The 22,108-nt window shown below is 41.0% G+C and overlaps 1 protein-coding gene and 1 long non-coding RNA gene across 4 annotated transcripts in view; one reads left to right on the top strand and one right to left on the bottom strand.

Moving 5' to 3' along the window:
• Positions 1 to 22,108, top strand: part of kif18a (kinesin family member 18A) — a 200,387-nt gene that overhangs the window by 109,918 nt on the left and 68,361 nt on the right. For all 3 annotated transcript variants that reach the window (XM_070899693.1, XM_070899694.1, XM_070899695.1), the window contains exons 7-9: positions 17,621 to 17,797; positions 21,294 to 21,368; positions 21,972 to 22,087. In XM_070899693.1, coding sequence (XP_070755794.1) covers positions 17,621 to 17,797; positions 21,294 to 21,368; positions 21,972 to 22,087 — 368 coding nt within the window. The remainder of the gene's footprint in view (positions 1 to 17,620; positions 17,798 to 21,293; positions 21,369 to 21,971; positions 22,088 to 22,108) is intronic.
• LOC139280153 (uncharacterized) overlaps positions 1 to 22,108 on the bottom strand; it is a 179,006-nt gene that overhangs the window by 98,674 nt on the left and 58,224 nt on the right. The gene's annotated exons all lie outside the window — the stretch shown is intronic.

Raw genomic sequence — 22,108 nt, 5'->3', positions numbered from 1 at the left:
CCTCTGACCCCTTTTATATCCGGAAGGTTGTTTGTGTCCTCCTTAGTGAATACCGAACCAAAGTACTTGTTCAATTCCGCCATTTCTTTGTTCCCCGTTATGACTTCCCCTGATTCTGACTGCAGGGGACCTACGTTTGTCTTTACTAACTTTTTTCGCTTTACAGATCTATAGAAACGTTTGCAATCATCTTAATGTTCACTGCAAGCTTCTTCTCGTACTCTATTTTCCCTGCCCTAATCAAACCCTTTGTCCTCCTCTGCTGAATTCTAAATTTCTCCCAGTCCCTGGGTTCGCTGCTATTTCTGGCCAATTTGTATGCCACTTCCTTGGCTTTAATACTATCCCTGATTTCCCTTGATAGCCACGGTTGAGCCACCTTCCCTTTTTTATTTTTACGCCAGACAGGAATGTACAATTGTTGTAGTTCATCCATGCGGTCTCTAAATGTCTGCCATTGCCCATCCACAGTCAACCCCTTAAGCATCATTCGCCAATCTATCCTAGCCAATTCACACCTCATACCTTCAAAGTTACCCTTCTTTAAGTTCTGGACCATGGTCTCTGAATTAACTGTTTCATTCTCCATCCTAATGCAGAATTCCACCATATTATGGTCACTCTTCCCCAAGGGGCCTCGCACAACGAGATTGCTAATTAATCCCCTCTCATTACACAACACCCAGTCTAAGATGGCCTCCCCCCTAGTTGGTTCCTCGACATATTGGTCTAGAAAACCATCCCTTATGCACTCCAGGCAATCCTCCTCCACCGTATTGCTTCCAGTTTGGTTAGCCCAATCTATGTGCATATTACAGTCACTCATTATAACTGCTGCATCCTTATTGCATGCACCCCTAATTTCCTGTTTGATGCCCTCCCCAACATCACTACTACTGTTTGGAGGTCTGTACACAACTCCCACTAACGTTTTTTGCCCTTTGGTGTTCTGCAGCTCTACCCATATAGATTCCACATCATCCAAGCTAATATCCTTCCTAACTATTGCATTAATCTCCTCTTTAACCAGCAATGCTACCCCACCTCCTTTTCCTTTTATTCTATCTTTCCTGAATGTTGAATACCCCTGGATGTTGAGTTCCCAGCCTTGATCATCCTGGTGCCACGTCTCTGTAATCCCAATCACATCATATTTGTTAACATCTATTTGCACAGTTAATTCATCCACCTTATTCCGGATACTCCTTGCATTAAGACACAAAGCCTTCAGGCTTGTTTTTTTAACACCCTTTGTCCTTTTAGAATTTTGCTGCATAGTGGCCCTTTTTGTTCTTTGCCTTGGGTTTCTCTGCCCTCCACTTTTCCTCATCTCCTTTCTGTCTTTTGCTTTTGTCTCCTTTTTGTTTCCCTCTGTCTCCCTGCATTGGTTCCCATCCCCCTGCCATATTAGTTTAACTCCTCCCCAACAGCACTAGCAAACACTCCCCCTAGGACATTGGTTCCGGGCCTGCCCAGGTGCAGACCGTCCGGTTTGTACTGGTCCCACCTCCCCCAGAACCGGTTCCAATGCCCCAGGAATTTGAATCCCTCCCTGCTGCACCACTGCTCAAGCCACGTATTCATCAGCGCTATCCTGCGATTCCTACTCTGACTAGCACGTGGCACTGGTAGCAATCCCGAGATTACTACTTTTGAGGTCCTACTTTTTAATTTAATGATTGGCAAATGAGTTTGAGTGGAAAATTGAGCAAAAAAAGCCCTATGTTTCTTTCATAGAAACATAGAAAATAAGTGCAGGAGTAGGCCATTTGGCCCTTCGAGCCTGCACCACCATTCAATATGATCATGGCTAATCATTCCCTCAGTACTCCTTTCCTGCTTTCTCTCCATACCCCTTGATCCCTTTAGCCGTAAGGGCCATATCTAGCTCCCTCTTGAATATATCCAATGAACTGGCATCAACAACTCTGCGTTAGGGAATTCCACAGGTTAACAACTCTCTCAGTGAAGAAGTTTCTCCTCACCTCAGTCCTAAATGGCCTACCCCTTATCCTAAGACTGTCCCGTTCCCCCCCCGGTTCTGGACTTCCCTCAACATCGGGAACATTCTACCCGCATCTAACCTGTCCCGTCCCGTCAGAATCTTATATGTTTCTGTGAGATCCCCTCTCATCCTTCTAAACTCCAATGTATCAAGGCCCAGTTGATCCAGTCTCTCCTCATATGTTCGTCCTGCCATCCCAGGAATCAGTTTGGTGAACCTTCGCTGCATTCCCTCAATAGCAAGAATGCCTTCCTCAGATTAGGAGACCAAAACTGAACACAATATTCCAGGTGAGGCCTCACCAAGGCCCTGTACAACTGCAGTAAGACCTCCCTGCTCCTATACTCAAATCCCCTGGATATGAAGGCCAACATACCATTTGCCTTCTTCACCGCCTGCTGTACCTGTATTCCAACTTTCAATAACTGATGAACCATGACACCCAGGTCTCGTTGCACCTCCCCTTTTCCTAATCTGCCGCCATTCAGATAATAATCTGTCTTCGCGTTTTTGACCCAAAGTGGATAACCTCACATTTATCCACATTATACTGCATCTGCCATGCATTTGCCCACTCACCTAACCTGTCCAAGTCACCCTGCAGCCTCTTAGCATCCCCCTCACAGCTCACAACGCCACCCAGTTTAGTGTTATCTGCAAACTTGGAGATATTATACTGAATTCCTTCATCCAAATCATTGATGTATATTGTAAAGAGCTGGGGTCCCAGCACTGAGCCCTGCAGCACTCCACTGGTCACTGCCTGTCATTCAGAGCTCAATTTGCTCCCGGATCGTCAATTATGCCCAAAGCAGAAACTCTTGGCCAAGGAATTCAAAACAAGCGTCATTCAGAACCACTTCCCAACTTAAATTGATTCAGATGTTGCAATAGCAGTTCAGTTTGTTCTCTGAGCTGTTGGCTTGGGGAAGGAGTCATGGCATGCAACTCAGGGTATATTGGGGGATTTTTCAGCTATATGTATGACTGGCAGCTATCTTTGAGTTTAACCAGCAATTATTCAAACCCATGAAGCCTCAGCAGCTGCTTTTTGGAGACTTAATTAGTTGGAGTGGAAGAGTCAATCTGGAACAGTTAGATCCTGTCAAGAACAGCTAATATATATATAAAAGCTAATTATAAAAGCATAGTTTAACATACATCTTATGAATCATTTACTCTTTTTCCTTTTTGAGCAGTTTGTTTTGTCCAGCATCAACTGTAAATATATATTCATGTTACTTACTTCATGTATTGTGCAATAAGTCTGTTTACCAGTTAAATTATATAGCAAGGTCTTTTGTTTGTGTTACTCTGCCACATTTAAGGACTGGAAAGGATCTTGTGGAGACACAAAGGCCAAGGGCTCAATTTTCCCAAAGCTGTTTTTTGGTGCCCTTGAAGAGTTACGCCCCAAGTACGGCAAAAAAAAATCATCCAAGTTTTCCCATTTGAATTCTTCATTTTGGCGCCGCCTAGCGTGTCATTTAGTTTTGGGGGTGGAGCCTTGATCTAACCCAAAAAGATTGGGTTGCCATGGTAACCAGGGACTCAATGTGGGCTGAGGCTGGAAAGTGAAACATACAACCAGCTCACAGCAACCTGCACAAACACATTACACACTGCAGCAACTTACCTCCATTAAATTATTAAAGTAGAATGACGAAGTCTGTGTCCCCTCCTCCCGGTACCGGTCCCCGCTCCTATCCCAGGTGGAAGGGTCTCCCGGTCCTCGCTCCTGTCCCTGGCCAAATGGCCTCCCGGTCTCTGCTCCTATCCCAGGCCAAAGGATCTTCTGGTCCCCGCTCCTATCCCTGGCCAAATGGCCTCCCCGGTCTCCACCCTTATTCCGGACCGAAGGGTCTCCCGGTTCCCGCGCCTATCCCTTGCTGAACAGCCTCCCCACTCCTAAAAGTTTCCCGCCCCGGCTCTCTCTCACCTCTCTGCTGCTGCTGTCCGGGCCCTGAAACGGCATCTGCTGTACTGATTTAATTACCCGCACCAATTTTCTTAACTCATCAGAAGGTTTTTCCACAGACGCCACCCTAAGAAGAATTGGAGTAAATCAGAGCTTGCCAAACTTGCTTAAATGGCCAGAATTGGCGCAGGTGGCAGGTTACACAAATAAACTAACTTTTTTTTTAAATCGTAGCTGAATTACGCTGGCACACATTGATTGGGGAAACTTGTATTTTTTAACTTAGGCCAAAAAAAGCAGCGCGCGCCAAAAAAAAGGTGCAAATCACTGGGGAAAATTGAACCCCAAGTGTTAAAGATTTTCTGTTTGTTATTCTGGTTATGCTTTCAAAACTTACTTGGATACCCGAGCCCACGCTCCTAAAATACCAAAGCCAAACTATCTAAATTAAGAGCAGGAAAGATCCATAAACGTGGGTAAGGCGGATGAATTAATCTTTAATAATAATCTTAGCCTTGTTAGAATTACTGCTGCCGGTTAAACTTCAACTGTGTTCATGCAGTATGATTGTGTTGGTATTTTTGTGGTGAAGAGGTTTATTATACTGGCATAAATATCAAGGGAGTCACCAAAGCACATTAAACAAGTTTCTTTTATAGCTAAAAGTATGGAGTGTGAAATTTAATCCAGTAACTTAATCACTGGGCAATTTATAATTAATGTTGTCCAAGTTTGTAGAGCCATCCGAAAACAAAGGCCCGGAATTTGCACTCAGCAGCGAAGGAATGGCTTTTGCCGTTCACCTCGTGAACAGTTGCCCAGAGACATCTCATGGGCCTGTCAGCCGGAATTTCCACTACTCCGGCGTCTGTTTAAATGTGGCACCCTCTACAGAAGATCTGTGAACAGTGAAACAACAGCGAAGTTCTTCAACCAATCAGATTGAAGTACCCTCACTGAGACACGCAGACTGCAAACCAGGAAATAAAAAGAAACAGGAAATATAAATTACATTTAAATCATGTACAGGAAGCAAAATAAAGATTGGGAAATACAGATGGTATTAAGGGAGACAAACAGAAAAAGTAAAATGAAATAATTTTAATTAAAAAAAAAACATTTGCACCATGAATTTTCTTCTGAAGGAATGAGACGCCAAACGTAAAATTAATTTTTCAGAGCCAGTCAGGTTGTTCATCAGTAATTACAGCTTATTACGCTGTTTAAAAACTTACTTACTCCTGAATGCACTAGCCCTAGCTTTTTCAGCCATCTTTAGTGCGGAACTACTGGGTAAGTAACTTAAGCTTGCGCCATTACAGAATTTTCAGTGCCAAGTCTATCGGCAAGGACTGCAACAGCACACCCCGTGGAGGAGCAGGGTATTTCTGACAGCGATTTCTGGATTTCCACGTTTAACTGCTGTAAGATTTACCCTGTAATGGTGGCAAGTGCAGATAGCCTGGCCGTTATTATTACAGCAAAATCCGAGCTAATGTGTATTGTTGCACATTCTTATAAATGCCATATGAAGAATATGTACACTGACTGAATCAAATATCTTACTGAGTTTTACCTAGGGAGAATATATATAAATATATATATATTGTAAATACTTGTTTTGCATTATAAAAGTTTAATGGCTCTTAAAATAAGTCTACCATTCTTGTGTTTAAGAAGATCACATCTATCCTTAAAGAAGAAGAATTCACATAGTGGTGCGTTTATTTGACTGGATAAATGATTGAACCTTATCTTAAGGATATGCACATCTGTATTTACAATAAGCTCTAGAACAACCTTTCAAACTTTATAGTGATAAGGAAGATCTTTCCACAGGACATTTACAGACTTAAATTCTTCGTAATAAAGCCAAGCCACAGTGTTTGCCAACTTTATAGTTAAATGTTATAATTAGTGTATGATCAGTATTTGTGCAGTGAAAAATGCTGATAAATGGATTTTGTAAAATAATGAGCATGTCCTTTTATCCCTGTTCAAAAGAGAGAACGCATTGTTGCAAGAATAAGAGGAGGCTTATTATGTAGTGAAAATGGGCCCCTAAATAAATATTCTTTTTCTTCGCTTTTTAATATAGAAACTATTTTGTACTATTAACTAAACAAAATATACTGCAGCTTCAAAGGCCAGTAGTCATCTGCCTTTTGTTTTTCAGAAAGTACCTACTGCAACGCATTTGGGCTTTTGATGTTTTTGATACTGATTTGTAGCGTGTATTCTAAAAAGTTAGATATTTACTCGTGTTCATTGTTTTTTTTTAAGCATACATAGGGAAGAATGGCAAAATGCAAAAAGATTAATATACTATTAGAATCCATAATTGTTACTTTTGAGTGCATAGATTGGGTGGAATTGAGATGGTGCTGGAGGAATTAATTTGTAAAGTATGTTGTAAGTCAGGCATTTTTGTGAGATGTCTAGCAACACCAAGACTGGATATGTGCTGCATGCGTGCATGATTTTCCTGGATCATTACTAAAGACTTATTGCCCCTCAGCTTCATCGGCACTTCAGATGATGTGCTGAGAAGTGAAAGAGGCTAGAAGTCACTTAGACTCCAGAGCAAAAGTAAAAGAATCAACAGGGCCAAAGAGGAAGAAGAGCAAAGAGGCTTCGAGTTCACACATGTACAGGTTGAACCTCCCTAATCCAGAACCCTCGGGGCCTGGCCTGTTCCGAATGAGGGATATTTACGGATATGGGGAAGTCACATCCGAACGAGGGGTGGCTCCGAACAAGGGAATTACGGATAAGGGAGGTTCAACCTGTACCAGTATAACACTAGTTGGATCCTGATGTGATACAAATACTCTAAAACCAAATGGCATGGGACCGCCCCCTTCAATACCTTTTAAACACTATTCGGGGTTGCACTGGGTGGAGTATAACTCCAGTTTGACTCGTGTCTGATTACAATGCCTATTGGTTTTCTTCTTTGAATAAGCCTCACGTAAACATTTGGGGGTAGAGTTTTACGCTTTGGACGCAATTGCCGATATGTCCAAAACTGCGCTAGTTCTTTAATTGAAGTTATAATTCCACTGAAACTCATTTGCGTAATCACAAATGTAAAATTTTCCATGAAATAGTGCAATCAGACAATGTTTTGAAATGCAATTTATTTTTTGCATTAAAAATTATTCCTTGATATATTTAAGTGGTCAGCTGGTGCAGTTTTATTAATGCAGCAGAAACTGAGCTTATCACAAAAAATAAGCATTATTAATGCAGTATACTGCAGGAAAGTTTTGGAGGATGCCATCAATTTGAAAAATGGTTATCGGCATCTAAGTTAGGTAATCTTTTGTTACTCGCATTTTATGCTAAAAGTGTATACACTATATGTAGAATCTATTTTAATACCAAGTACATTCTGATATTGCAAAATAGAGGATGATTGTAGGGATATGGTAGTTTACACAAAATCCACAGAATGATGCAGACTGCAAACTATGCAAATGTCACTAGCACAGATGAAATATGATAAAAGGTGCGGCATGAGTTTACTTTACAGTGAAGGAGAATGTTTCATATAAACCTCTGGTTAATGTGTATTTTATGCATTAGATAACGAAAAGCTAGTTTCTTTTTCTAAATTTTTGCTTCGATTTCACCATTTGAGGTGAAATTAGCAGTACGGATGGAATTCTTAGACATTACCATAAAACAGTAGTTTAAATTAAATTAAACTCTGAAAATGCATGTACAGTTGAGCGTCCCGAATCCTGCAACCTCAGGACCAAGGCCGAACCGGCTTTTGTGTTTATCCGGACTTCGGAACGTGTTTCTGACGTCCGAAATCCGAAAACATCCGAGCCCAGGTGTGGGTATTTCCGTATTTCGGAACGTCAGAAAGGGAGGAGGTGTTGCTTTCCAAGGAGCTGTTCGGGTCACCGGCCCCGTCCAGGAGGTCGTCGGGCGGGGTCCCACCGCCATGGAGGTTGTTGTCGGGCGGGCCCCGCCTAGGATGTCGTTGTTGGGCGGGCCCCCGCTAAGGTTGTTGTTGTCAGGCAGGGCCCTGCCAAGGAGGCGTTCGGGCAGGCCGGCGAGGAGGCCCCAAGGTAAGGACGGCAAGACCCGAGGTCAGGCAGCGGCGAGGCCCCGAGGTCGGCAGGGTCATCCGGTCAGGATTCCGGAACATTTTGCGGATTCTGGATGACCCAACCACAGATCGTTCCAGAACTCTGGATTTTAGATGCTCAACCTGTATAACCAACATGTTATATTGGGACAAATGTTGAACTGTAGTTTCCAATAATGAATTATCTTTTTTTGGCCTGGAGATCTTGTCATTGTTAAAGTTAATGCTTTTTAAAAATTTTGATGGCATTTACAATAGTGAATGCTTCCAAAAACATTACTGTTGTGTACTATATGTGTAATGATTTAGTATAAGATTTTATGAATACTATGATTTCATGAAATAAAGTGTAAATAATATCGCAAGGATTGGGAAATGGTTTCTGAATAAATCGTTTGTGCAGCACTGAATAATGCTGCAGGGAAACCTCGAACAGTTTTGATGTTGAAACCTTAATAAACTAATAACCGTGATTTTTTTTCTACTTGCATATGTTTAATTATATTAGACATGCAAACAGTTCTTTAAGTCTTATTTTATGTAACATACTCATTGGGCCTGAATTTGCGGTCGGAGGCTTCCTGCGATGAAATGCCTCTGATCTGCAAATAAAACCTACACCGCTGCCTCGGGATCCACGGAGATTCACGCTCCTGTACCTCTACATGTAGATATGCGTAGAGGCCCACATATCCTAGGGGCGAATGCAGTTTGCAAGCCCTTGGGATCACGTGGGCTGGCCCAACCAATGAAAGAAGGGGGATTCCCATTCATGTTTATGAGGATTCCGTACGTAAGGAATCCCCATAAGCATGAATGGGGATCACATAAAAAACACATTTGCATACCAAGTAAATTTTAAAAAAAATGAATTACATATTTAAAATTAATTAAAATACAATTTAATTAAACATTTAAAACAAAAATGTTATTTTTGAAAAATAGATTTAAACATTTTAAAGGGACTAAAAATAACCTAACTTATTTTACAGGTGTTTTAATGTTTAAATAATTGAAAAAATATATATTTTTATATTTAATTAAACTCTTAGTTGGTAAAAGCCAGCTGGGCACTCGCTGGGCAGTAGTTGGGTAAATAGTCCAACTCTCCACCTGTGGATGCCCTTTTCGCAGGGATGGCTACGATCTGTCTAGAAGTTTCTTGACAGATTGCAAGTTCTGGGTTTTCGCTCATGCGCTTCATGCAAAAACCCGGAAGTGTGGAGGCCTTATGGGTGCACACCGCATACGTACCTGTAAGCCCCAGAAATTACGGGCTAGTACTTCTGCTTCAGAATGCAAACAGTGGCACCCTGAAACTATTTCAAGTAGTTCTATGAGATCTTATTGTCTCTATATTGTACTATACTAAAACATTTATAAAATCACGAGTAAAATTATATTTTATGTCTGACTTTTTTTTTAAAGAGCTGAGATTACATGAGACTAAATAATAATAATGTATGGCAGTGTTAAGTAACGTTTCAGCTGCTTAATCTGTGGACAATTGGACCTATTCATAAGCGTCACATGAACAGTGAAATAAAATATAAATGAAAGGAAGTACTACGCTGAATAACTTTTTTATGATTTATGGGCAGTTAATTAAAAATATCATAAATTAATTAAAAGTCAGTGGGAATCTGGTGTTTGCACTGTTAAAATTAGAAAGTCAAATGAAGATGCTGGAGACATTCCAGTGATTTAAATATTCTGACGTACTAACTAGAATATCTCATGATTCACAAGATTATTTTAATAAAGACATTATTTTGCAGTTCTAAAGCAGGATTGCAAGAGAATTAACAACCAAAGCTATTTCAGAAGAACATGATAGGGAATGTGTATTATTAATTATCAAAAGTCATCTCATGTAATTGTCAACAAGAAGCTTCAGACTGTTAGTTGAAGCAGTCAAATTAGAATATGGACAGTTATAAAAATGGGTAAAAAATCAGAGAAAAGTCAGAAATTGAGCCACAATATTCCACTCTACTGGGGATAACATTGGCCTAGAAATCCCAGCTGCTTCCCATGGGCGATCGGGTAAAAAAGTTTAAAAAAAAAGATATGCACCTTACCTGTTCCTGCTGCGCCCACAAGAGATCCCGGTCCTGAGGCCTCCACTGACTGCATGTCGGAGCGCGTGCTTATCAGGAAGTCCGTAGTCTGAAGCTGCAGTCACATGGCTCTGGGCAGCCAATCCAGGTAAAGTATATACTCATTCATAATAACAGGAACTCCATAAATTAAACACAAATTAAAAAAATAGAAAAAATATATCACATATTTGTACATTAATTTAAATTAGTTATTTATGTATTGTAAAAAATATATTTTTTTCCAATTTTTAAACAAGTTTTTTAAATTATGGTTTAAAATAAACTTACCATAAGGTTTTTAACAATAAAATGTGTTTTTTAAATTTTATTTTAGTATGTTTTTGTGTATTTTAAAACTCTTATGCCTGTAAAAGTAGGCTATTCACCTGCTTTTATCAAGCGCAAGGGTTTTCAGGACATCCGCTGGACAAGATGTGGGTAAATACCGCAATCTTGCCCATGCGAATGTCCTGGCTGTGGGGATACGGAGGATCTGTTGAGCTCCAGCTTGACAGATCGGAAAAGTTGGTTTTCAGCACATGGGCATTGTGCGCTGATAACCGGCTTTTGCAATGCCTTCCCGGGTCCGTACACACTCCGTAAGGACTTGGGAGCCCGGAATTTTTGGGCCATTATCAACAATGACCAGGAAGCTGGAGCTTTCTTCAGTGTTCCATTCTTTTGCAACTTTTGTAGCTAGTTGTAGAGTAGAGTAGATTAGATGTGTTTACCAAGCCAAAGCACTGAGCATTTGTAGCTAAAGAGTGCTTCCTATCTCTGGAGTAAGAAGCAGATGGGCAATATTATGGGTATTTTTCATGGGAACAGATTGTGCGGTAGAAATAAACGGTGCAGTCAACAGTGCTCATCATTATTAAAGTATAAATCAGATAGTAACTTCCAGCGACCACACATGCGCAGCTAAATGCAGAAATAAAGAGGTTGCTGTCCAAGTAGCTCTGCTCCTCCAAAAGCGGCGCCAAAATGAAGAATACACATGGAATGGTGTGAAGTTGCTATACCTATACCCACTAAACGCGCCAGAAAAAGTTAGGGCTTGTCCATTCCAGTGTAAGTACATTTTTAATGACATGATAAGTCTTAATTACTGTCATGCATCCTCTCTGGCACTGAAAATTACCTTTTACAACTGAAGAATCTCATTCCTTCAGCATTTAGTTATTGGTGGAGATTTTTTTTTAATTAAAAAATGTATATACTTTAAATATATATATTTTTCTTTCTGTCTCTTCTCTCTCACTCTCTCTCTCTCTCTCTCTCTCTCAATCCCATCTCTCTTTGGCCCCTATTTTCCACTTGCTGCATTTTTGGCGCCCGTGCATCTTAATATACAAATTTTTTTCACGTTTGGGCCAGAAAAAAAAATTGGAACTTTCGCCAAACAGATATTTGAATTTGGTGCCGCGCTATCTGAAGTTGTCGGGGGGCGGAGCTTCAAGTCTGCCCTAAAAACTCGCTGGGCATGCACACAAAAAAAACTTCCTGGTCTGGATCAGACATTTTTAAAGAGCCCTTTGTGATCAGATCATTTTTCCTTTTGTGATCGGATCGTGCTGGCTGGATCTCTGCAATTTTGAGCATTAAAACCTGCAAAACATGACTAAGAGGGAAGTGGAAGAGGAATTCGAAAGAGGAGAAGGAAGGGCTGTTCAATTTCTCCCACACGAAGTGGTATCCCTGGTAGATATCATTGAGAGGAAATGGGATCTGCTGGCAACTCGGGGAAAAGCAAAAAAAAGTAAAACCTGTTATAATGGTTCAACGTTGGAATTATGTTGCTGTAGAGTACAATGCAGTAGCCATCACTCAGAGAATCGGTGGGCAGTTGAAAAAGTGGCAGGACCAAGGACAATTAATTAAAGTAAGTATGCACTGCAATTACATTTGTAAATGTGTGTGTGTGTGTGTGTGTGTGTGGCCACCACAGCAGAAGGACCCCCTCTCAAAAAGATATATGTTCATCTTTACAGTTGAAGAATGCAAAGATCAGGAACCACAAGAATTGTACTCTTAGAGGTCCACCAAGTAAGCTGCAATTGAGCCAGGTGGAACAGAGGATCTCTGATCTGATTAAAGCTCACCAGAGAAGATCCACCACCAATGTGGATGCTGGGCCCAGGTCAGATAGATGGGGTAAGCCCTGCAATTTGCACTCTCTTTTGGCCCCTATTGGGTTGGCTAAATACTACATGGGCTAGCTAGGCTTTAATGGATGCTTTTGATACATTTTACAGCAGCTGCGCGTCAGGAAGAGGCAGAAGGTAATCCAGAAGGACAAGCAGAAGTAGCATCCGAAGGACATCCAGAAGAGAGTTCAGATTTGGTTCCTGATTTTGAGCAGAACGATCTGGATGAAGGCCAGCATGAAGATTCCCCCCCCATTGATCAGATGGTCATATTGGACATGCAGCCGGTGGAGCCCATGGATCAGGATGCGGGTCCCAATGTGGTCCAGCAATGCACACCTGTGAGAGGGATGCCCAATAGGGTCGAGGAGCAAGGCATAGGTGGGAGACGGCAAAGGAAAGGATAACTGAACCACAAGCGCAGGTAGACATGGTACAGCTCATTCGGATGAGTGGGGAGAGTATGCAGCTAACCAGGTCGCTCCTGGACACCATAGGTGAGGTGAGGGTAGAAATTGTGGGACTGTCGGGAGAAGTAGCAACACTGGAGGAATACGACCACCACTGGCGGGGCAGATTAGGGAGGGAATGGTGGATGCTCAGCCGATGGGGAAATTATCTGACATATGTGACGGAAATTTGCAAGTAGCTGCTGCAATAAGGGAACACACCCAGGTTGTCATTCAACAACAGCAATTGGTGGCATCAACTGTTGCCACTCAAATCATTCCCAGACCATCCTCAGGGACTGTGCTGCAAGATGATCCACAGCTGGTAAAATAAGACGAACCCAGGCCTTCCAGAAAGGTATCTACTACGTCTTCCCCTGTCCAATCCCACTACCAACGAAAAACAAAAATATAACTTTGGGCTCACCGGGGGGGCCGAGGAAGTCTGCTGCGCCAACAGACTTTGTTATTTTCAGAATACCCTGTCCAAAAAAATCCATGTATTTCTACTTTATTTTGTCTTTTGCCTGGCCCCAATGTCCCTTTGTGCGCCGTGCCAATTTCCTTAAGTTCACAGCAGGTTTGGGGGGGGTGGGGGGAGCTTTTTGACAGTGTGCGCCGCGCTGAAAAACATCGTGGACGACCAAAATTGCCTAACTGCAGAAAAACGGTGTCCGAGCCCGTTTTCACTCGTATCTGCGCCAAAAAGTTTAAAACTGGCGCACATGGTCCATGCCGGTGTACAAACGTTTAGCGAAAATTGGAAACTGAGGATTTGACGCAAAAAAAAACATTTGGACGCCAAAAGACAGCATACAATCATGGCGAAAATAGGGGCCTTTATTTTGGTTTTTGTACATTATTTTGTATTGACTTAAATATTCTGACTTACACTTCCTGGTTTAGACTCTGTTGCTTATTAACCATTCTTCAATCTGATTGGTTAAGGAGATACACAGTTGCTTGCCCCTGGTCACCTTGGTCCCCAATCTCCTGTAGAGGGCGCTGCACCAAAATGGCTTTCTAATTACAGTGTGTTCCAGTGCAAAAGTCCATGGGCAAGTGCAAGTGTCCCGAAAGCTGGAGCCATTTGTTTGCTGCTGAGAGCATGGTTTTTGAAGTTGTATTCTCAGCACTAAAGAAAACAAAATTTTTCATTATACTGTCTGATACAGTGTATACCTATCGCTAGTCTTTCAGTTACTGCTTATCTTTCACACAAGAATTTAAATAGTCTTATCAGTTTTGGTAAAGAAACCTCTGACCTTCTCATCCAACTCGGTTATAGATATATTTATATACATTTATAGAGTACCTTTTAATGTAGAAAAATATCCCGAAGCACTTCACAAAAGTGTGAGGAAAACTGACACTGAGATAAAGAATGAGATTAGCAGAAAAGGACCCAAAGCTTGGTCATAGAGTTGGGTACAATGTTCCCGCTCTGGGGGTCCTGCGTAGCTGGCTTACTGGTTTTCAAATGGAACAATCGTACATGCGCGGAACTTTGAATGGGCCACACATCCCAAAACAAAAATTAGAGGGAACATTGGTTGGGTATTAAGTGGGTTTCATAGAAAAAGGAGGTGAAGGTGTTTAGGGAGGCCTAGGATCTAGGCAGCTGAAGACAACCACCAATGATGAGACAAAGAGAGGGTGATGCACAAGGGGCTACACCTTATTTCAGCTACACCCATTCAGGGGGAGGTTGTATTGCATCACATTCCTGACTTGTGCCATAAAGATGGTGGAGAGGCTTTGAGAGATCAGGATGTGAGCCACTCATCTCCAAGTACCTAGCCTCTGCCCTACTTTTGTAGATATATGGCTGGTCCAGTTCAAGTTTTTGATCTGTGGCGACTCCCAAGATGTTGCTGTACTTTCTCCTGTTGGAGATGATCATTGACTAACCCTTGCCTGACATATATTTTACCTGCCCATCCTGGATGTTGTCCAAGTCCTGCTGTATGCAAGCATAAGGTGCTTCATTATCGAAGAAGTTGTGAATGGAGCTAAACATTGTGAAATCATTAAATAACCACTTTCCTCACTTTGCAATGGAGATTAGGTAATTGATATAGCTCAAGGTGGTTCGGCCAAGCGTGCCTCCCTGAGCAATTTCTGCAGTTATATTCGGTGGCTGCAATGATTGGTCTCCAACAACCACAGCCATCTTTATGTCGGGTATAACTCCAGCAACTGGAGGATTTTCTCCTTGACCCCCATTATTCTCACTTTTCCTAAGGTTTCTTGGTGCCATACTGTGTTAAATGCTGAATTGATGTCAAGGCAAGCTACACTTGCCTCTCCTCATCACAACTTTGATCCATACATGGATGCAAGAGCTGAAACTCAGTAAGCAGATTTTTGATGAGGAGCTGTTGCTTGATGGGATTTTGATGGCTTCTTCCATCACTTTACTGATTGGGAAGATGCTGATAGAGCAGTAATGAGCCAGATTAGACTTGTCCTGCTTTTTGTGGCTAGGATATACCTGGGCAGTCTTCCATATGTCAACACGTACTCCTGTGCCACTTGGAATGCTGTGCACATTTCTGAGCTCCATTTTATAAAAAGGATATAGAGGCATTGGAGAACAGTGCAAAAAAAATTCATAAGGATGATACCAGAACTGAGAGGATATAATTATCAGGAAAGGCTGGGGCTCTTTTCTCCAGAAAAGAGAAAGGTGATGGATTACTCAGACTAAAGACTGATAGAGGTCTTTAAAATAATGAAAGGGTAGAGAAAATGTTTCCGCTTGTGGAGCATCCAAAACTAGAGGTCATAAATATAAAGTAGCCACTAATAAATCCAATAGCGAATTCAGGAGACACTTCTTTACCCAAAGAATGGTTATAAATGTGGAAAGTACTACCACAAGAGGTAATTGAGACAAATAGCATAGATGCATATAAGGGGAAGCTAAATGAGCACATGAGGGCGAAAGGAATAACAGGATATGCTGATGGGGTTAGATGAAGAAGGGTGGGAGGAGGCTTGTGTGGAGCATAAACACCGGCATAGGCCAGTTGGGCAAAATGGCCTTTTTCTGTGCTGTACACTCAGTGTAACTCGATGAGTAGATAAGATAGGGCCATAGTGGCGCTGGAATAGTTTGGGTACAGATATAGCTAACTGTTGGCACAGGTCTTCAGCAGTACAGCTGGGATGTTGTGCCCATCGCCTTTGCTTTTTTCAGTGCATTCAGCCGTTTCTTAATGCCGCGAATTGAACCAAATTGGCTGGACACTGGAATTTATGATGGTGGGGCACTTGAGATGATGACAAGTATAACTGTACACTCAAAACTTATGGCTGAGGCCACTCTTAACAGATTTTCTTGACCTTTGAACTGAAGCTGTGAGATTTCATGGGATCCACAACAATGTTCCTTCTCATTTATTTTTCGGATGCGGGCCCATTCAAATTTTTTGCACATGCATGTTTTTTTCCATTTAAAAGTCGGTGAGCGGTCTGCACAGAACCTCCAGACCACTGTGGCTGCACAGCATAACGGGAACATTGATCCACAACCAATGCTATGGATTTCCAGGATCTCTCCCATACCTCTAGTGGGTCTGCCTTGTCAATGGGGTTGGACATAGCCAAGAATGGTGATGGTGGGGTCTGGGATTTTGGCTGAAGGATGTGATTGAGTATACCTGTGTCAGGCTGTTGGTTGACTTGTCTGGAACATTTCTCCCAATTTGGGCACTAGTTCTGGGATGTTATTGAGAAAGACTTTGCAGACGCGACTGGGCTGAGATTATTCAAATCTTGTCTGCTATCATGGCCGATGGGTCTGTCAGATTTTGTTTTCCTTCACTTTTTACCTTTAAAGCAGTTTCTTTACAATTGAGCAGCTTGCTAAGCCATTTATGAGGACATTATCAACCACATAGTGTGGCACAGGAATCACATGGATATATATGTGTGTGTATGTGTATATATTCTCTCTATATATATATATATATATATATATATATATATAAATATATTTTAACATCCCTAAGCAACTCACATTTAATGAATTACTTTTGCATTGTAGTCACTGTTATGTGTATTTGTATTTTATGCTGTTGATTGAGAGCAGAATGTTAGCAAGAGCACATCTCTTCAAATAATGTCTTAGGATCTTTTACATCCACCTAAACAGGCAAGCTGATCCACTGTGCTTTATATCATTCCAAAGACAGCACTGTTTCAGTACTACACTAAGAGTGTCAGCCAACATTACATGCTCAAGTCAACCCACAACCTTATAATTTAGAGGCAAGAGTGCTATCAACTACCCTGCTTTACTCTGTCTTAGCTAAAATATAACCTATGTAAGCTTGCAAAGTTAAAGTTCCAGCACATCAAATTAGTAGCAATTATAACTACCTGTTGTACTTTAATCCAATTACAAAAACCTGTGTCAGAGACAAAAAAAAAGTCGATTCCTCTTTAACTTGATACTTAGAACTGAAACATGCTTTTTAAGCCTCCAAAGATAGCCACAGACTCTTCAAAGTGGTGCTTATTGCTTTTAATCTTGTCGGCCCAGAAATTCATCTCGTGCAGTGGCGCAAAATTGGCGGTATCGGATCGGCTTCCCATTCTACCTAGCGCCTGATATTCAGTTCCATTCTCTGCAATCAACTGAATATCGGACGCTGCGTACAACGGGCAGCCGCTCCGATACTGCCCGTTCTGCGCCACCACCCGAGGCGAATTTCTCGGCTGTAAAATTTTAATTTCAGTCGGCACTGTAGTGTTCAAGAAACTTCAAATGACTATTGACGGGTTTAACACACCAATATTTTCATGTTGAATGAGATATCTGTCTTTTCAGCAAAAGGCTACACTTAGTATTACTAGGGATTTTTGCTAAATAACTTTTTGTTTTTTGCAGAGAAAGACTCAGCATATTCCCTACAGAAACAGTAAACTAACTCGGCTATTGAAGGATTCTCTGGGAGGAAACTGCCAGACAATAATGATAGCTGCTATCAGCCCATCTTCTTTGTCTTACGATGACATATATAACACACTAAAGTATGCCAATCGAGCAAAAGACATCAAATCCTCAGTAAGTTGTGTGTGTATGGATTTACTCGTTGATCTCTCTTAGCACTGCAAATGGAAAGTCAATGTCAAGTGCAGTCTTCATGTGAAGCAGAGTTAGAGGGTAGGGGATGCCTGGAGCAAGGCACGTATATAATTCAGTCATCATTTAAGTTGGGCAACCTGTCCTTATTTTTATTAATACTTTAGATGTTTTTGTTATGATAAAACCTAGATCAATTTGGAACAGCAGGGAAGTAGAATGAGTTGGAGCATGGGAGTTTCTATAGCGTACAGGCTGAGGAGCAAGGAAATACAAAACTGAGATACTACAGTGCCACCATTGGCAGGAGGGTTTAATTATAGCATGAAAAGTTTACAATGGCAGTTTGCATTATGAATGTGGCCCGGTAATTTATTATCGAGGAAGAAGTTGACACAAAAGTGTGACCAAATCTTGAAAACAGGAAATAAGGTTTTGAAGTTAGAAGTGTATGTAATGCTAAAATTTTAATATATGATCGGTCCAAACATCATGTCTATCAGCTATTTTATGTTGCATTTTATTGTTGCTACTCTGATCTTTCGGTGTGTCAAGAGTGTTTAGATCAGACGTGTGTACATTATAGCACCCCCCTAACAGTAGCTACACAGCTGGATGAAGTATAAATAAAGAAATAATGGAGGCTTGTAAAAAAGGTATGGCAATAATCATGGACAATTTTAATCTTCATATTAACTGGACAAATCAAATTTAGTAAGGTAGCCTAGAGGAAGAGTTCATAGAGTTCATCCGAAATGGTTTCCTTGAACATTATGTTGTGGAACCAACCAGGGAGCAGGCTATCTTGGATCTTGTGCTGTGTAATGTGACAGGATTAATAAATGATCTCATAGTAAAGGAGCCTCTCGGAAAGAGTGACCATAGAATGGTTGAATTTCAAATTCAGTTGAAGGGTGAGAAAGTTGGATCCCAAACCAGTGTCCTGATCTTAAATAAAGGCGATGACAAAGCTATAAAGACAGAGTTGGCTAAAGTGAACTGGGAAACTAGATTAAAGTGTAAGACTCTTGATAAACAGTGGCAGACATTTAAGGAGATATTTCATAATTCTCAACAAAAATATATTTCAGTGAGAAGGTAAGACTTTAAGAACAGGGAAAACCATCTGTGGTTAACTAGGAAGGAAAGGATAATATCAAATTGGGAAAAAATGGCATACAAGGTTAATGGGAGGCCAGAGGATTGGGAATTTTTTTTAAATCAGCAAAGGGCGACTAAAAAAATTATAAAGAAAGGGAAGATAGAGTATGAGAGTAAACTATAAAGAAATATAAAACCAGATAGTAAGAGCTTCTACATGTATATAAAAAGGAAGAGAGTAGAAAAAGTAAACGTTGGCCCCTTAGAGGATGAGACTGGGGAATTAATAATGGGGAACAGGGAAATGGTGGAGACTTTTGAACAAATATTTTGTATCGATCTTCATGGTAGAAGACACTCAAAACATCCCAATAATAGATAATCAAGGTGTTATAGGGAGGGAGGAACTTAATACAATTACTATCATTGAAGAAGTAGTACTCGGTAAAATAATGGGACTAAAGGTGGACAAGTCCACTGGATCTGATAACCTGCATCCTAGGGTCTTAAAAGAAGTGGCTGTAGAGATAGTGGATGCATTGGTTGTAATCTACCAAAATTCCCTGGACCTGGAGAGGTCCCAGCGGATTGGAAAACCGTAAATGTAACGCCCCTATTTAAAAAAAGGAGGCAGACAGAAAGGAAATTATAAACCAGTTAGCCTAACATCTGTCGTTGGGAAAATGCTGGAGTCCATTATTAAGGAAGCAGTAGCAGGTCATTTGGTAAAGCATAATACAGTCAAGCAGAGTCAGCATAGTTTTATGAAAGGGAAATCATGTTTGACAAATTTGCTGGAGTTCTTTGAGGATGTAATGAGCAGGTTGGATAAGGGGGAACCAGTGGATGTGGTGTATTTGGATTTTCAGAAGGCATTCGATAAGGTGCCACATATAAGGTTACTGCACAAGATAAGAACTCATGGGCTTGGGGGCATGGACAGCCGATTGGCTAACTAACAGAAAACAGAGAGTCGGGATAAATGGGCCATTTTCTGATTGGCAAACGGTAACTAGTGGGCTGCCACAGAGATCGGTGCTGGGGTCTCAATTATTTACAATCTACATTAATGGCTTAGATGAAGGGACCGAGTGTAATGTAGGCAAGTTTGCTGATGATACAAAGATGGGTAGGAAAGCAAGTTGTGAGGAGGACACAAAAAGTCTGCACATGGATATAGACAGGCTAAGTGAGTGGGCAAACATTTGGGAGATGGAGTATAATGTGGGAAAGTGTGAGGTTATCCATTTTGGAAGGAAAAATAAAAAAGCAAATTATTATTTAAATGGAGAGAAACTACAACATGCTGCAGTACAGAGGGACCTGGGGGTCCTTGTGCATGAAACACAAAATGTTAATATGCAGGTACAGCAAGTAATCAGGAAGGCAAATGGAATGTTGGCCTTTATTGCAAGGGGGATGGAGTATAAAAGCAGGGAGGTGATATTGGTGAGCCCACACCTAGAGTACTGCGTACAGTTCTGGTCTCCTTATTTAATACTTGCATTGGAGGCAGTTCAGAGAAGGTTCACTAGGTTGATTCCAGAGATGAGGGAGTTGACTTATGAAGAAAGGATGAACAGGTTGGGCCTACACTCATTGGAGTTTAGAAGAATGAAAGGTGATCTTATTGAAACATATAAGGTACTGAGGGGGCTCGACAAGGTAAATGCAGAGAGGATGTTTCCACTCGTGGGGAACCCAGAACTAGGATGCATAGTTGAAGAATAAGGAGTCGCCCATTTAAAACTGAGATGAAGAGGAATTTCTTCTCTGAGTCGTAAATCTGTGGAATTCTCTGCCCTGTGGCGGCTCGGTCATTGAACATATTTAAGGTGGAGATAGACAGATTTTTGAGCGATAAAGGAGTGAAGGGTTATGGGAAGTGGGCAGGGAAGTTAGAGTGATGAGCCCAAGATCAGATCAGCCATGATCTTATTAAATGACGGAGCAGGCTCGAGGGGCCAAATGGCTAACTCCTGCTCCAAATTCTTATGTTCGTGTGCTTTACCAGTTTTAGATACAAATATTTCTAATTGCATGTAAACTCATTACATTGAATGTATCATAGACTTTAATGTAATTAGGGTGAAGCATGCCCTATAAAACGCAAGGCTTTGCTGTGCACTTTGCTGTAAATCTACTCAAATAATTAAAGTTATGTCTTATTTCTTTGCATGGCGCAGTAATGTAACAGAGCAAAATGTTATCAGATTCCAGGACTATTCTCTTGCCTCGCCTCTGCAGGTCTCACCACCAGCAATCATGATTAATAAAATATTAAATTAATTTAGATATAATTTTATTATGTTTGGTATTAATTTGCTAGGAATTTATGTTTTATTCGAATTGCCCCATTTTCTTTTCATTTCTGCAGATTAAGAGCAATGTTTTGAATCTGAATACCCATGTGGGTAAATATGCAAAGATTTGTGAGGAGCAAAGAAAAGAGGTAAGTAGTCACTGTATAAAAGCAGCAGAGGGATTTGTCCATTGAGAAAGCAAGACTGTCAAAAATAATATATGTAATATATTTTTATTATACATACATCATCAAAACTTGCTTTTTTGACCATGTTTTCAGTCATCTTTGTTAACTCTTCTGCTCAGTGTCTATTCTCTCTTATGTGAAGTCCCTTGAGATGTTACATTAAGAGTGTAATGTAGAAGAGTTGACCAAAAGCACATTCATAAATATAGGGTTTTGGAAGGTTTCTGAAGGCAAGGAGAGAAGTAACAAGACAAAGAGATTTAGGGAGAGTAGGACTATGATGGTTGAAGGCTATACTACAGATGGTTAAGAAACAAAGTGCTTTGAAGGAAAGGGAACCAGTCGGAGGTTAGCAATGATGGGATAAGCAAACAGAACTTAGTGTAGAACAAGATGTGGACAGTGGAGTTTTAGATAGGTTGGAGTTTGTGTAGAATGGAGTCACGTCCAAAGGCAACAAAAATGTGGCTATCACATTTTTAAAATGTTGACTCACTTTGAAGGATACTTTAACTCAAGTGCTGGCTCAGACCTTGTATTTTCTATGCCTTATCTGTTTCACAGATTTTGGAGCTCAAAGAGAAATTGAAGGCTTATGAGAGTGAAAAATTGGTGATTCGCAATAACCATGGACAGAATGTTGTGGTTGGTCCAAATCCAAAGGAAAGTGAAATAAAAAGGTAAACCTATTTGTGTTTCGA

The sequence above is a fragment of the Pristiophorus japonicus genome, chromosome 14 (genome assembly GCF_044704955.1).
Source record: "Pristiophorus japonicus isolate sPriJap1 chromosome 14, sPriJap1.hap1, whole genome shotgun sequence".
Classification (NCBI taxonomy): domain Eukaryota; kingdom Metazoa; phylum Chordata; class Chondrichthyes; family Pristiophoridae; genus Pristiophorus; species Pristiophorus japonicus.
This window is presented reverse-complemented; position numbering and strand designations above follow the sequence as displayed.